This window comes from Haliotis asinina, chromosome 3 (assembly GCF_037392515.1).
Source record: "Haliotis asinina isolate JCU_RB_2024 chromosome 3, JCU_Hal_asi_v2, whole genome shotgun sequence".
In the NCBI taxonomy this organism is placed as follows: Eukaryota; Metazoa; Mollusca; class Gastropoda; order Lepetellida; family Haliotidae; genus Haliotis; species Haliotis asinina.
In genome coordinates, this window is record NC_090282.1 from 31,309,427 (window position 1) to 31,326,873 (window position 17,447).

General features: G+C 39.6%; 2 protein-coding genes across 2 annotated transcripts in view; one reads left to right on the forward strand and one right to left on the reverse strand.

Moving 5' to 3' along the window:
* The window catches only part of LOC137277795 (protein FAM227B-like), a 21,375-nt gene extending 13,504 nt beyond the window's left edge, over positions 1-7,871 (forward strand). Inside the window, exons 12-15 of the mRNA XM_067809726.1 lie at positions 3,289-3,443; positions 4,183-4,260; positions 4,660-4,810; positions 7,231-7,871. Of these exons, the coding sequence (XP_067665827.1) occupies positions 3,289-3,443; positions 4,183-4,260; positions 4,660-4,810; positions 7,231-7,335 (489 nt within the window). The 3' untranslated portion in view covers positions 7,336-7,871. The remainder of the gene's footprint in view (positions 1-3,288; positions 3,444-4,182; positions 4,261-4,659; positions 4,811-7,230) is intronic.
* On the reverse strand, positions 7,685-17,447 carry LOC137277796 (N-acetylgalactosamine kinase-like). The gene is made up of 9 exons (XM_067809727.1): positions 17,377-17,447; positions 16,414-16,502; positions 15,516-15,639; positions 14,881-15,115; positions 13,386-13,484; positions 12,580-12,732; positions 11,650-11,860; positions 10,926-11,127; positions 7,685-9,852 (listed from the first exon to the last, which is right to left on the reverse strand). The coding sequence occupies exons 1-9, from the start codon at positions 17,424-17,426 to the stop codon at positions 9,651-9,653; spliced, it is 1,365 nt and encodes a 454-aa protein (XP_067665828.1). The 5' UTR covers positions 17,427-17,447; the 3' UTR covers positions 7,685-9,650.

The window sequence follows — 17,447 nt, forward strand, 5'->3', positions numbered from 1 at the left end:
AGTATCCAGAAAATATCTATGTTTCCTTTTCAACGGCCAGCATTATCAATGGACAGTCCTGCCATTTGGAATATCTGCGACCCCATGGCTATTTGCACAGATAACCAAGCCCATCATCAATTATCTACACCTCAGGGGGCTACTCAGTGCTTATTATCTGGATGACGGGATACAAGCGCATCATTGGAAAAGTCAACTCAGACTACAATTAGACTTCATGATCAGGCTACTAACACAGCTGGGTTGGTTAGTGAATCACCTAATGTCAGAATTGGAACCTCAACAAGATATCAAATTCCTTGGGATTCGTTTCATCACTACATTGAATCAGATTGTAGTTCCGGAGGACCGGTGGGTCAAGATTCAAGAAATAATAACGCAAGCTCTACTCTCTCCACTAACACTTCAACAGTGGCAGTGTCTATTAGGCCTCCTCACATCAGCGCAAGATATGACCAGAAGAGGAAGACTGCAGTTGCATCCCTTACAACGATTTTGAATCTTCATCTCAACAACAGAGGACAGATTCCGCTCCCAGACAGTCTGAAGCCTTTTCTGATGTGGCAGACTTGCCGATCGAATGTCTGTGCAGCAACCTACATGTTAGAGCCGGTATTCAACAACCACCTTTACGCAGACGCATCTCTACAAGGATGGGAAAATGATGTAGCAGTAGGAATCTGGAACAAAGAGGAACAGGCTCTTCACATCAACCAATTGGAAATGAAAGCGGTCATTCATGCCATCCACCACTGGTCGACAGCTACTCAACAGTAGCGTTTTACATAAACCAACAAAGGTCAACAAGATCGCTGTCTCTCAGCTACGCTTAATGTTTCAACTGTTCAACCTAGTCGACAGTCTGAATCTTCAAGTAAAAGCATGTCACATACCAGGGGTCTGCAACGTCATGGTAGACGCCTTATCTTGTTGCCTGCATCCATCTCCAACAGAATGGATGCTGCATTGGGAAGTGTTTCAACTAATCAGTCAAACTTTCGGATCACCACAAATAGACCTATTTGCAACTAGATTCAACAAACAGACAACAACCTTTGTGTCGCCAGTACTGGAACCCTTAACCTGGGCAATGGATGCTCTCAGCATTCCATGGGAAGGACTAAATGCGTACACATTTCTCCCTCCAGTACTGTTACCAAAAATCAGACAAACAAAGAGGTTACAACTGATATTGGTTGCCCCTTGGTAGCCAATGCGAGATTGGTTTCGAACACTTATAGGAGAGCTAGGACAATCAAAACTACAGTTACCAGAGTGGAAGAATCTTCTCATTCATCCCCACACAAAACAAGAGCATGGCCAACCGTCGGTATTCCGTCTTCATGTATGGACCGTATTAAGACTGCAATGCAGAGGATATTCAGCGAGAACAGTCACCTTAGCTTTACGGAAATCCACTCGCACACTTTATGATGACAAGTAGAAACGGTTGAGACATGCACCAGGAAAAAGGGATTTTCTGTGAACAAGGCAACTCATCCTCAATTAACAGATTATTTATGCTATTTACATCAGTCTACAGGTCTGAAGGGTTCTACATTATCTACATACTTAGCTGCTCTCAGCTCAGTCATCACCATGGGAACAAGGACCAAACTGACTAAAGTACCAGAGCTCATTGCCTTACTACATTCGTAAGATCAGCAACACAGATTTAGAGCTCCAGCGTGGGATCGAAATATTGTACTCCAACATCTCAAAAGTGATACCTATGAACCACTTGATTGAACTTCAGCTGAAATGTTGACTCAAAAGACGCTATTTTTACTTGCCTTGGCTACAGCGGCAAGAATATCAGAAATTCATGCTCTAGACTTTAATCGAACAAGCTTGGACACAAGTTACCAGGAAACAGCTCATTTATGTCTAAGATGAGATTTCATAGCAAAGAATCAACTGCCAGTTCAACCAGATAGACAGTTCCGTATACCGCCTTTGTCTTCAGTCTTAGGACCACATGATACACAAGATTTATCATTATGTCCAGTGAGAGCATTGAAAATATGCATTGCACGTACCAAGTCTTGAAGACAACAGTTCAAGCGTCTATTTATCCCTATATTTACTGAGACACCCATGGAAGTATCCTGCAACACTATCTCAGTCTGGACAACCACGGAAGTGTCCTGCAACACTATCTCAGTCTGGATCAAAGCTGTTATACTTAGAGTGTATAAAGCAGCAGGATTAGACCCTCCACGAGCCTCAGAGTTCTAGCCTCTACACTAGCACTACCTGGTAATTGCTTGCTATCTACTATTATGGAAGGCTGTTTTTGGAGGTCAAATACAGTATTCGCCAACCATTATCTGTGAAACATAGCCACGGGGAAGTCACTGGCATTCATCAGTTTGGGCCACTTGTTGTTGCTCAGCTACTAACAGTTCCCCGATGATGCTGACTTAACTCACCCGATCTATCACGTGACTTATGGAAGCCAGACGCTCTGCGGAGTATTTTGGTGGAAAGTCTTGGACAGACTAGCATAAGTGATTATGACCTTATATTCATTATGAAGATATTTGAACATGAAGAAAGGTCGCAACTAGTTTCGATTGTTATATCGTGATATTCAGTTGCATCAGAAACTAACAAGACACTACATTTATTAGTGTCATCACGTATCAGTCAACAAAACCTTTTTTCCTCTGGATGTGATTCTCCCCCAAAATCAACAACGAATATGAGAAGAATAAGACTGAATTAACGCCGTTACAAGCGACAGCAGAATCGAGGGTGGCCTGACCCACCGACGTTTCCGTCTGATTCTGTAAGCAATTAAGCATGAGTCAGGATAAGGAAAAATATGTAATGTTCTGAATAAAAATGACATTTTATGCTTATCCCGACTCATGGCGAAAGCCCTCCCAACCGCCCCTCACTGACACACTGAATTCTCACATTCTTGTTGGGCGATTACAGGAGAGAGTGAAATATCATGGCGTTCAGCTGAACATGTGGAGGGAAAAGGGAGGTAATACTTGGGTGAGTGTGATTTTACGTCTGCTTCTTTTAGAAGGGAACTTCTAGGGATTTCAGGTGTTCCAGTACCTTCACCAGGAAGAGGAGAGTAAGCAATTAAGCATGAGTCAGGATATGTATAAAATATCAATTTTATACAGAAAATTACATAATGCTGTGGATCTATAAGCAACTATCACAGAACTTGGTGAACAAGTGAACAAGTTAACAACATCTCTTATTAGATCATGTCTTCCATACATCGCCTGAAGATTTAGACAGCAAATGCCTACTCTTCTTCCACAGTCTCATCAGATCGGCCCTGGGCGTGAGTACGAGAGGGTTAAGTTCAACACGAAGGGTCGTAGTCCCCTAATCTCTCACTATCTTCACATGAGACAACTGCGGCACTACAAGCAGGCTGGCAGGAAGGTCCGCAGGACAGAGATATCCCAAGTGCCATATCCTTTTACAGTGACATTTACTGCATCTGAACAGTTTGGATGCGTGCATGTTTGGAGCTGTTACAGCCACATTGTGTTCTTTGTTTTCTACTCTATTTCATGCTGATACATTTCTTTTGTCCAGACAAAAGCTTGGAAAGATGCCTTAAAGATTATTGGAAAGAGCACAGGAATTAAGATTGATTACATTAAATTATTTTACAGTTGCTATAGTGAGTTGAAGCAATAGTTCAGTGTTTATATTCAGAAATAGTTGAAGAATTACAGGAATACCCTTCTGGAACTACTCATGAACACCAGAGACATCTCTGAAAGGAAGGCACAGATGCCCCTGTTGTCAGTTTGTGATGTGTTAAAGTTGTGTCTCTTGGTTCAATCACAGTTCAGCCAGATCTGCTTCTAGGATTTCACCGAATTGAGAACTGCATCACTTTGGCCTTTTGTCCCATAGGTTACCATTGGCCATAACAGAATAATCCTAGCATAAGCAGCATGATTTGCCCTACCTTAATATTACATGTTAACAAGAGTAAGACCCGCCATCTACATAATGCCACCAGTTTGTTTCATCTAATGTATACACTATGTTAATCAGTCCTTGAGATGAAATAGAATGCAGACTGGGTTAATATGACATTTTCTTGTGAAAGAAGTTATAAGAATGAGACAAAAGCCACTAATTAAGACATGGCCATGCCAGCATCATCCTGGAGTAGTATGACCTTGACCTATTGACTCCAGCAGGCCAGACGTACCAACAGCTGATCCATAACACTTTGGCATTGTCTGATGCCCTCAACAAGGAATACCAGAGGTGAGACCATAACTTGAATAATCTAGTTCACACACACTTATACTGACGAACATGTTTAAAAATATTTCTTGAACAGATTTGTCTTGAAAGTATTTAATCAGAATTGAAAGGTTCTGAAAGCTTACAAAAATTGTGCTTATGCAAACTTCCATTCTACTTAAGGTTGTATTCTTTACATATGTATTCACAAACCAGAAAAGACTATTTGATTTACATTCACTTGCAAAGGCTCATGATGATGTACATTTACAATCAGCACTTATATCCTGTCATCAGGAATCTTTGGTTATGCTATGTTGCCTTTGTTAGCAAAGATAAGTCTGCCCAGTCCCTTCTTGTCATGCCTATCACATGCCTGGATCAAGGATAAGGTAGGATTGCTATAATTCTTGGTTGCAGAATTTGTGAAGAGACAAACAATGAGATCTATGAGCTTGAGAGGAAGAAGCGAGACATGAATCGTGAGATTGATGCTCTACAGAAGGAGTTGCTGTTTACACGGAATCCATTGGACCTGAAGATTCTCAGTGAAAGAATCATGGAACTTAAGGTATGATGGTGGAGTGAGTGAGTGAGTTTAGGTTTATGCCGCTTTTTAGCAATACTCCAGCAATATCACAGCAGGGGACACCAGAAAATGGGCTTCATACATTGTGGGGAATTGAACCCGGGTCTTCGGCATGACAAGCCAATGCCTAGGCTAACCATTAGGCTACCCCACCGCCGCTGAATGATGGTGGAAATAGGCCACACTGATCACAATGTGTGTTGCAGATACCATAACTGAAAATCAAGTACAAATGGTTGGGGAAGCTTATTTATCATACAATGGATAATGTTCTCGGCAGGATAAGGCCAACGGATATTTTCAGTATCCATTGGGGTCATATGTGGATATCGATGCAAACTATAGAGGTCATATGGAAATTTTAGGGACTACTGTCACAGTGTAAACAAACATGGCATCGAGGGTGAAGGTAGAAATCCATAGTCTTATGAAGATACCAACATCAATTCCTCGACCGACTGTCAGTGTTTGCGAGAGAAGGCCACAGGATGTCACACGAACATTGATAAAGTGTGTTTGTTGTTCTATAGGTTTATGAATGGGTTCCAAACTTCCGCACGAGTTTGTTACTTTTCAAATATAAGCTAAGATTTGTTGACAATACCAGGCTCTTTAACATAAAAGCTTAGTGGGAACTAGATAACGTAATGCAGTCAAATGAGTGATCAGTAGAAAATTGTGTCACAGAGTTTGTGATGCCACATCAAGGCTCGCTAAATACAATGTTTATTCCTAATGGATGATATTAACCATCCCAATATATTTATATTTCTATTCATCTGGCATAAGGTGATGCTCAACATGTCAACCTTGTGTTTGCTGCTTTAGATAACACTGGGAGCAGTATTATATCTGTCTGCCAGCACTTGTTAGAGGTTCCTGTATTGTCTGAATATATGTAGATTCTGAATGGCTGTCATCATGCAGCTTTTTCGCTTTGTTTGTCTAGCATGTCATCTGTTGATGCTGTATGTTGCCATCTAGGACAGTTGTATGCATATCAAAAGTTTGATCAATCATTACACCCCTAATATGAGTGAGTGAGTATAGTTTTACCCTGCTTTTAGCAATATTCCAGCAATATCACAGTGTGGGACACCAGAAATGGTTTTCACTCATTGTACGAGTACCAATGAGGTGGGTCTGACACTGCTTAAACATTATTCCAGTTTTGTTATTCACACATGGAAGATACTGTATGTGTTACAGTAGTGTAATACTGATAGATGCATGATATCATAACAGTTATGTCACAATGCTAGTACCTCTGTCAGAATGGTATTAGACCTTGCTTGACTCGCGGAAAGGTGAGAGTCATCTAACCATAAGCACTTTCCATCAATTTACGTTGGAGAGTAATAAAGAGAACATGAAACTCACTTCTGTGAAATACCATTTGTATTAAAATAGAGAAAGATTTATTATCAATCTTCCTTTTATTCATTTAATACAAATCATTGACTTGTTTAATAAAGATGGAATTACACAGAAGGTTGTCGAATATCCTCTGTATATCAAAGCCTGTCAGTGTTATGCTGGGAGAAAATCATGAAGAGATGTATATCTCAAACTCCTACTACTTCAGTTAAACCCATAAAAGGTTATGGTGCTAACAGACCCAGTCTAAGTAAACTTAGTCTCAGTGTATTTCGTTACACCACACACCTGAGTCTAACAAAACCTAGTAGAGGGTCGCATCAGGTAATCTAAGAGCGACTAATGACCGTCCAATCAAACGCTAGACGGTTAAATAGATTTAACCAATCAGACAACGGCTACTATTTAGGAATCGGAGGGGCTTTCAAAATATTCAGGTCACTGACACAGATCTCTCTATAAACAAAAATCCGCATATAACACAATTATTTGACCTGCAGTATATACGCTTTCGGGTTTCTGTTGACATGGTTACAATTAGCTAATATTCCCGCAAGATGACATCCTTGAATGTTTACTCACCGTTGTCATGGTTGTACGTACGCCGTGTGCATCACCCGGAAACGAGCGTATGCTAAATAGCATTCGGAATCGTTCGGGTATGAACCTTTTCGGGATAAAAAGTTCCAAAGGTATGTGCGAATGCCCACTTTCGTGATTTGGTAAGCTGTGTTCTGATTGGTCAATCTCAAAGGTTACCTGACGCGACCTCCCATAAGGTTTTGTTAGACTCAGTAGTTGAGTGTAACGAAAAGTACTGAGGATAAGTTTACTTAGACTGCTAACAGACCTAGAAACATATTGGGGCGAGACATGGATTCCAACCTAGGATAAGTGATATACTGCCCATGATTATTGCTGCACCTTTGATGACTAAGTCACTCAAGTTCTGAAATGCTGAACTGTCATGTTGTTTTCAATTCCTATACTTTAAGCTAAAGAATTATGATTTATTGTTAATGCAGGATAGAGATCGCATGACCCCGCTACTGACGACAGACAGGGATACGCCGGAGTTGTCTGATGACAGCAGCATCAGTTATGATGACAGTGTGGAGGAGAAGGAATAACATCCACATCAGGAAACATGTCTGACAACAGCCATGCACCTCATCTACATGATTCTGAGAGGGGCACACTCTGTCGCCAACTCTGGACAGTCATGGGAAACTGACAATCCCCTTACCTGATTTGCAGTCAAAAACAAGAAGGTGTTCATGTTTTGAAAAGAAAGTTCTGTGATTAGGAACATTATGTCTTCACTCCATTGTTGGTTCACTTAAAAAAGCCTCTCAAATAACGTACAATGGCATGATAAAAAGTGTAATCAGACACTAATGCCACATAGTGTTATTTTCTACTGGAACATGTTTTTACATAACAATAACAGAAGCAGTCAACTGAATCATGAAGGAAGCATACATTTTAGAAATACCTTTATTTAGAAACAGTGTACAAAGATCATGAAAGGTCTGTATATAAGGAAAACATATTGTTTATAAAACAAAGATCCCTCCTCTATTTACCTCAAACTCAATGCTGTAGTTGTGATATATGTTTTTGTGTACATATAAAAAAGAATGAAATAAAAAAAATGCCTCTGAGAGTCATGAGTGTTGTGTCAAAACAACAGCTGCCAAAATATAAATGAAAATGCTAATGAAGACATTATGTCATCAGCCTTGTATGCATGTTTGTGACAAAGGAGTGCAAACACTGAAACACTTCATTAGGAGTTGGGTAATGGATGGACTCAAGCATCCTTTCATGTCACCAAATTATATTACAAGTATTCTCCCTTAATATAAAAATGCCAGAGTTATTGTACATAAAGCACATCATCACAACCACCTACAATAGTGATGGAATGAGTGTTTTCTTTTTTAAGCACTCCCTACCACCAACAATATTGAGTGAGTTAGTAGTGTGGTTTAGTATTTAAGCTCCACCTACCGAAAACAATAGTGAGTGAGTAGGGTTTAGTTTTTAGGCTTCACCTACCAACAACAATAGTGAGTAAGCGAGTTGGGCTTTATTTTTAAGCACCCCCTACCACTAACAATAGTGAGTGATTGGGGTGTAATATTTAAGCTCCACCTACCACCCTACAACAGAGAGTGAGTGAATGGGTTTGTGTTTTTAAGCACCCCCTACCACCAACAATAGTGAGTATGTAAGTGAGAGAGTGAGTGGGTTTTAAGTTGTTTCAATGGCATTTAGAAGTTGGTGCAATCATACTAAATATGCTTTATGGTTGTGACCTTGTATAATAAAGAAGTTGAACCATAAAGCATATTTAGTTTGAGTGGGTTTTAGTTTTTAAACAATAATCTACTGGTTTGTCTCTCTATTTGTTAAACCAAACGTATGCTTATTTGACACTATTGGAATGCATAACATGTAGAACAGTGAAAGTAAAATATAGAATCACTGTAGAGAAAACCGAGTGCTCATATCCTAATCTCAAAACATTATTTATTCAGTGCGTTCTTCACTCATAACTTCCCAAAGTGATACCATTTTAGGTATCACTGACAATACTATAACATTCTACTCTTCCTAGAAGAGTGTATTGAAGGATAGACAGATTCACTACCACATTAAATATACAAGGACTCTCAGACACTAGCCACAACAAAACAAATCTTTCCTCGTAACTGTGATCCTCCTTTCATACAACTACAATAAAGCTAAATACAATAAAGCCAAATTACCTTCTGAATGCATCTTCCCTCACAACTAGTCTACAATGGCACCGAACACAGGACTACATTCTGTCCACCTTGATATATAACTTATTTCACATCACAGCTGAACAATGTGTTAAAAAGAATGAGATAATTTCAGCTCTGTAGATCTACTGGTATCCATATGATACAGCCTGTCCTTTGTTCTAAATATTAACCAATCCTCTGGAGGATTAGTAGAATTCCAGTTTCCAATTCTTGCCAAAACAGGGTGGAACTTTGCGGTTGGATGACAGCGCCACCAGTGGCTAAAAAGTGTCATGGCCATCCAATACCTGTACTCAGATTCCATCTGGTGGAGCAGAGTCACCATAATCCAACTGATAATCAAGATATTATTGTAAAATAAAAGGCGTTACCTTATGAAGTGCAACAGGTTATTTGAGTGCCTTGATAAATAACATGAAATGGTTTTGAAAATATCTGATGCCTAGTTGACTGTACTCTCCAAGTCTTCACTGCAGTAATAATGTGATGCCAAGATGTGTGGAACTTGACTTAAACAGTCAGTTTACTCCCAAGGAACATGATATTAACCATACAAGCTGACACAAAATTTCACATAGTAACAGGCAAGGGAACAATGTGGCCATTTTAGAGAGAAGTACAAGGCACTTGTTGCAGTTTGGGGACATCTTTCAGTCTGTGTATATCGCAGCACCACCACCAGGCTGGGTGCCAAACAAAGATAATGCTACTCGAGACTGGCGTGAGGTACCATCATAGTATCCTTCTTTCACTCTGGCCAGGAATGGCTTGACTTGATCTGCTGGCACTACAGACACAGCACATCCTCCCCAGCCAGCTCCAGTCAGACGGGACCCTAGTGCTCCAGCCTTCCTGGAATACACAGCCATACAAAAGTGACAGAGAGCTCGGTATATTACCATACAGTAGTTTCTCAAATCAAGATAATGATATCACTTTGACACATGGTATTGAAAACCATACACATTGAAACGCAAAGCAAGACTAACATGACAATGTTCCCCGTCGCAAAAGAAGAATGAATGAAATCTACTAGTTTATATCTTTTGGGAACACAGAAGACTACCTTTTGTGTGATCAAAGTCTCAAGGTGACTTTAATGTAAGGTCAAGGTCACTCAAATCGACTGGAGTAATCCCCCAATATAGGCTGTCACCAAATTGGAAGATACTGGGTACAACAGTGCATGAGATAAATGCCCTTCAAAGACTTGATGAGATATTGTGTTAACAAGTGTTTGAAATAGGGATGTACGTATCTACGGACGTATGGATGGGTGCTGTGAATACACACTATTTGTAGGGGCACAAATAGAAGTAACAACAAAATATATATGTGAAGATGGAATAAGTCACTACAAACTGTATTCCCACATCCTACAATGTTTGTTTACACAGTCTGTGTTGTAACTGAGTATGGATAGCCTATGCTCAAGGTCTGTAGATAAATTGAGAGTGAGATGTTTTTGAACACAAATACATAACAATGTTGCACAAACAGACAGTCTTTACACAGGTGAAGCAATCTGAGTTGTTGGGGCCCACACAATGCTCATAAGTAGTGAGGCCTTACGACCTATTCTGGCCACAGAAACCTGTTTGTGTTCAGGATCAAGTCACAATTACAGGTTATTATAAACTTGAGTTGAACATTTTGCTCTACATATGAAGACAGGTCCAATAAAAATCAGAAAATGATTTGGAGTTCTCTAAGATTTTAACAGGTGTGGGGAAAGAGCAGCACTTGCTAGATTGCATACAGTACTTGCCTATTAAAGGGAGGTTATGCAGGACAGCTACAATCAAAAGCAGATGAACCGAAGGCTTTCACTACCAAAAGTTGAACAGTGAATTAAAAACAAAACTGTGACATTCAGTTCAGGATTCTCCAAATATAAAATGATTAATACACTTGTGCACACATACATGCAGATGTCGACAAGACTGTCCAGGTCTGGATGACTGCACTGATACAGGTCTCGACAACTCTCATGACTCGCACTCATCAGCTCCCCAAGACGCTCCATGCCATTGGCTGGCTTGTCATCACACACGGCCTTGAACTGCCACACGCGATTAGCTTCACTGTATACATGCCTAGCACGCTGGTAAAGCTTAAAGCTTTGAACTGTTGAAAAACAAATTAATCTGTCATCACACCTGTGCACCAGTACAGGCATATATAAACAGTTTGGAAATACATCAAGATTCACAGCCATACATTAAATATAGTCTGTGTATTAACATCTGTTCATACAATAAATATCAGGCCCTAAGGGGTTAACCTTAGGATCATAGAAGACCCCCATCAACACATTTCATGGATCCTTGCTGGTAATATGAGGGGCCTGTAAAGCATTGTAATTGTGTTGTGTACCATACTCTCAGATAACTACTTCACGGTATGTGCAAACTTAAAGCCATACCATCAAATACTGACGTCCTGCATCATAATTTAAGGCTGTACATCAAATATCATAGACTGAAATTGATATTTGAAATATCAATTATCAGTCATGTACCAAACATCAGGCACCAGGGACACGCGGTAATGAATTCATTTAAAGTCATTTCTCCATAAAAGGTACAATTTTGGCCTAAGTAAAAATTAATTTAATCTGAACATGAACTTGTGTTGTATTGTACTAACTTGTGAGAGTATTTGCACTGAGAGTGGTGCTGGCAAGTTCATCAGCTGTGACTCCCAGGATCTGACACACCTCATCCTTTGAGTACGGTCCCTGGTGAAGGACGTCCTCCACCACTCCTAGCATGTCCTCAAGGCCCAGACCTAGCTGTTGCTGCAGGTCGCCGAGGCGTTTCAGACCTCGCCACTCCAACCCTCTCGCCTTGGCCATCACCTACAGGTGACCGGTATAAAAATCAACAAATCAATCTGCTTATCTTACGGCTCAGGATTGGGGTTTAATTTTGGAAAAGTATAACTTCAATACATGTACTTACACACAGTTCATAATATGCACTTCGATTTTTTCACTCTTTGTATTACCTGTACTATAAATTAACTGTAAAGGTATTGTAATTCTTCTTTTATTTTGTCATACGGGATTATTTGACAGACGTAGATCAGAACTAATTTTGAATATTATTGGGAATATTACTTTGGATGTACTTGTCATGGCATCTCTTGCTTCTGTGAAATATAGAGCAAGATCTCCAAGGTTTATTATTGTGGCATTACAGCCAATGGACACAGTGAAGACTTTCACAGTGAAGATACCAAGGGACATAACTCTTAGCAGAAATTAGATTTCTGTCTAATTCAGACTGCTGTCTAAACAAAACTGAGATCTGTATGCAATGAGTGAGTGTGTGAGTTTAGTTTTACGCCACACTTAGCAATATTCAAGCTATATGGCAGCGGTCTGTAAATAATCGAGTCTGGACCAGACGATCCAGTGATCAACAGTCTGTATGCAAAACCACTGTACTAAGTCCAGAAATATATGGTGCTTCTATCCTCCCGATAGGCACGTCTGAAAGCACACAGTACAAGGACAACTTGTTTGTATAAGACATATAATCTATGAATTATCATTGAGCAAGTCTAGTTGATCACCTGTGTTGCAAGTCTACACTCCACAACCCGGATGTTGAAGTGGGATGTTGCCGCCTTGTTAGACTCAACACAGCTGTTGCTGATGACGAAAGCAGCTCCCTCTGGTAGCTCTACATCCATTGACCTCAAGGGGTTGAACTCTATCAACTTTGCCTGAAATGACGAAAAATTGTTGAACTTTATTATTCTGAATGTTCCTACATTCAAGGCTGTATAAGTTATGTGTTTTAATTAATGTTTCTCATTAGGGGTTTATTTCAGAGAAAGAGCAATAGATGTTCCACAAATTAAGTTCTTAAAAGAGACCAGAAACAGCTATTGAATCAAATGCACACCAGAGACTGACTTTATATATTGTGTGTGCAATGAGTACTGAAAGTACATGTACCACTTGTTCCCTTAATTCAAAGAACATAGTGCATGACATGGTGCACATTCTGACATAAGGAATATCCTAGATGAAACTCCATACATAAAAAACTGTTGCTCATGTCACACAAAACACATAATTCCGATCAAGCTGACTGGAATGAGCATGATGCTAACAGTAAGCAATTCCTGTTGGTGTAAGGCCATTTCTGAACCTCTGCACCAGTGTGCAATGAAACACTTCCCTGTAAAATTGCATCCACTTCATTGATTTTCATAAAATGAGTAGTGAAGCGTAATTTTCACAGATTAAGTGTAATGGCTACTGTAATTTAATGGTCGAAATCGTAATAATTACTGTATACCCAAAGTGCAAGGGTTGGCATCACTGTACAAAGAACACTTTGGTACAGAGTTCCTATTCTTCGTATACTCACTGTTCCCCTCTGAGCCATGAAGCAGATGGCTTGGTCCATCCCACCCCCTTCAGTACCGATGTAGCGTTCACAGTGCGCACACACATCTGCTATTTCTTTCTGTGAACAATGTCAGTGTCAGGGCAAAAGTTTTACTGTTTGTTTAATGCAACACTGGAATAAATGCTTGACTAGCATTTTAAAAGATGTGATTTGATGAAAACAAAGAATTTTGTGGACTTCATCGGGGCAGACCCCGAAATGTTGTATCAAAGAATAAAGAAAATGAAATCCAGAAAATTCATTATGTTCAACACTCAGGAATATTCAGCAATACAAAGGAAGATAGAGCGATAAAACGATGCTCTGCAAACAATGAGTAAGGACCTGACAATACAGGGATTGTCACCATAAGCATTGGTCTAAGCAATTGGAATACAATGCCATAGCATCAACCACGCAGCCTGACCACTCATATGACCAGCATTGCCAGCTGGGGATTTATTTCACAATGAGAATCCCAATAGGTACTAAATACTCTATTTAGTAGAGCTGTAACAATGACTTGTGAGCGACAAAGCATCACTGATAGAGCGTTTCCATACTTGGTATGGATAAAAGAAAGAAAACAAGTAAGGACACATATGAACATAATCCAAAATTCCCAGAATTCTCTCACGTAATCAACCACAACAATAAATTCCTACATTTCACACCCAGATTGACACTTTCTGATGAAATACAACAATTTATCAGTACAATGAAAAATACTAATTCAGCATGAAAGAGAAAAACATTTTAGACTTTGGTGGACCAGCTCAGAGGCTGACATTTGACCCCATATCAACATCCATTATGAATATCCCAACAGAAGTACATCTGCTGGAATTAGATTCCTGCCTACATTTTACCAATTTTTGAAGAAATAAAATCCCCGTTCCTCAGAATCTACGATAATGTGAATGTTAAAATAATCAAACTTATCACCACTGAAGAATATCACCACTTTCTTCCAATGTCACATGGTTTGGGATCCTAGATAACACCCAATCATAACTGTTTTGGAATCCTAGATAACACCTTCCTACAACATTTTGGAATCCTAGATAACACCCTGCTACAGCTGTTTTGGAATCTTAGATAACACCTTGCTATAACTGTTTTGGAATCCTAGATAACACCCTGCTATAACAGTTTTGGAATCATAGATAACACCCAGCAACAAATGTTTTGAATCGTAGATGACACCCTGCTATATTTGTTTTGGAATCTTGGATAACACCCACATATAACTGTTTTAGAATCTTAGATAACACCCTGCTATAACTGTTTTGGAATCTTATATAACACCCTGCTATAACTGCTTTGGAATCCTAGATAACATCCTGCTACAACTGTTTTGGAATCCTAGATAACATCCTGCTACAGCTGTTTTGGAATCTTAGATAACATCCTGCTATAACGGTTTTGGAATCCTAGATAACAGCCTGCTGCAACTGTTTATGAAGACTCTCACCTTGGACATTGTCCAGCCATTAGCATGCATCATAGTGAGGGCAGCGCAGCAGACTAGGGCACTGGAACTGGACAAACCTGCACTCTGTGGCACCGTCCCCTCCACCATACAGGTGAAGCCCTGCCCGTTGCTGCCCATGTGCTCCATCACCCCCTTGATGCCACACAGCGCATAGTTGTACCACTGTGGGTCAGAGCTGCTGATGGTGAAGCTCTCAACATCAGTCTCAAAATCACTGTATTGGAGACAAAGACACAGTAGAGAAGCCCAACGCTGAGAAAAGCTACTATTTAGGGAAGGAAATTAATCAAGCACATCTTCTGGCCCCAATAATGATAAATTTCTTAAGCACTTACGATACCTGTAACATTAACAAACCAAGTCTTGGCTTGTGGGCAAAAGCTACTTGTGGGTATTAGCTTAGTGGTTGAGGCATTTGCTAAAGACCCAGGTTCGATTTCCCACATGGATACAAATAATGTGTAAATCCCATCTCTGCTGTTCCCTTTTGTGATCTTGCTAGAATATTGCTAAAAGCGGCACAACACCATACTCACTCACTCTCTAAGTGGGAAAGCAATACAGTTCTCATATGCCCATGCATGAAGGAGAGATATCACACTGCATATACTTACAGATATTTGGGGTTTGTGTTGGACATGGTAATCTTTCCGGAGTCATTAGGTCTGGCAGCAAAGACAACATCCTGTTCAATTGCCATAGGCAAAACAGCATAGCCACAGTAGTCAATGTGTTCACCTATAAGATCAATTCAACTGAGGTAAACGTTTTATTGTAATGTCAGTTTTGCAAAGCATTTCCTTTAAAATAATGTGGAATAACAATGACATAAAATTAGGGTCACCTCTTTGCCATTTTAAATTGTATATTCTGTAAAACCTACTTCCTACTTCAAGCCTTTTGGGTATCCCAGCTCAATGTGTTCAGTATCACATGGCTGCTACCAATCTTTGAAACAGAGCCAATGAGACATTGAATTTCAACTATCTTTCTCCGTATGACATGGATACATGCAGTGTTTGAAATAATTGGTAGCCTGGAGACCCAGCGCCGGTTGTTATTGCTTTGAGCTGGCAGTTTCAAATATCTGCAGGCCATTGTGGCCTTCAGTAAATTATCTGTCTTTTCTTACAACTAGAATCTTTCCCTTGTTTTTTTAACCTTTATTAATGTTCTGGAATCATCTGTGATCCATCATGTTTCAATAAATTAGTTTCATGTTTAGGTATTTCAGTGCTTTGTGCATAGAAACGTCAACATCAGTCTTTAACAAATAAAACCATCTCAATGGCATGGGATTCGCTAATTTGTAGAAACAGCATGAAACTGTTACCAGTGTAGTCTATTATGCTTTTATTAGTTTGACTGGAAGAAAATGGACCTGCAGATTTCCTTCAGGGCCTGTAGATTTTAAAACTGATAGTTATGATGGCCAATTGGCAAATTAAAGTATTGCAAACAATGGATACATGTCAACTCTCTTCACTCTTTAGTCTTGTATTTGAAACTCACCAATGAGATTCACCCGTCCTGACGCTCTGGCATAAAAAGTGGGATCTGCTTCAAACTTGGATTTGAATGCAGCTTTAATTGCATCATATCTGAAATACCAACATTTTACATAATGCAGTTAGTGAGTTATATATATAATTAGCAACACTGGTGTGCTTCCAGTCCATCAAATGAGCTTCACAAAGTAACTCTTCAGTCAACCATGTTCACTTAAACGTGTAGACTGGTTGACTAAACTGTTACTTTGCAATTATGAGATGGAAAGAAGAGGTCAGATTGGTTCGTGTAACAGCACTTCTCGCCTTCAAAAATGGGTGATGATACACGATATGACATGCAAGTGCATTTATTATTTGGCCTTCTAAGTTTGTAAGAAGCATTTAGCCAAATGAAAGTGTATCTAGTTTTGTGTATGATCATATAGACAAGCACGTACTAAGAGACATAAAATTTTAACATACCTAACGAAATGAAATGTGTACATCTTTTTAAATGAAAAAACAACAACATGATTTTCAATATCTACAACTATGCAGTTAGAGTTCTCATCCATACGATGAAGGAATAGCTGGGAATTCTTGACAGTTATACACGTGATCTGTACAGATATATACTTGATTACCAGTCAGCTATCTGTACAACTACAAAGTAAACAATACTCTAACTGCAGCATACATTCATAAGGCTTCAAGCAAAGCCAAATCACTAAACATTTCACTACTACTTTTTGGAGATGGCCTGATATCATGCCGTGATGGTTATAATACAATAATGGCTAGAAGAAATGTTTGCTCTTTAACATGCCACGTGGAATGTTTTTGTTTATTAGATTTACTTCAAGTGGTACGGTGGATGGATATGCATTATTACCAAAATGTTTCAATGTATACTACAGACTGGGGCTAAGGATAACCCTCAGCATAAGTGCCATTGCTGTGGCGATAATGTGTACCAAAAAATCACCTCTCTCTCGATTCTGGAGGCACGCCTACAACTGGTGGATTGTCCGCCATCTTTATATCATGTGATTCAAG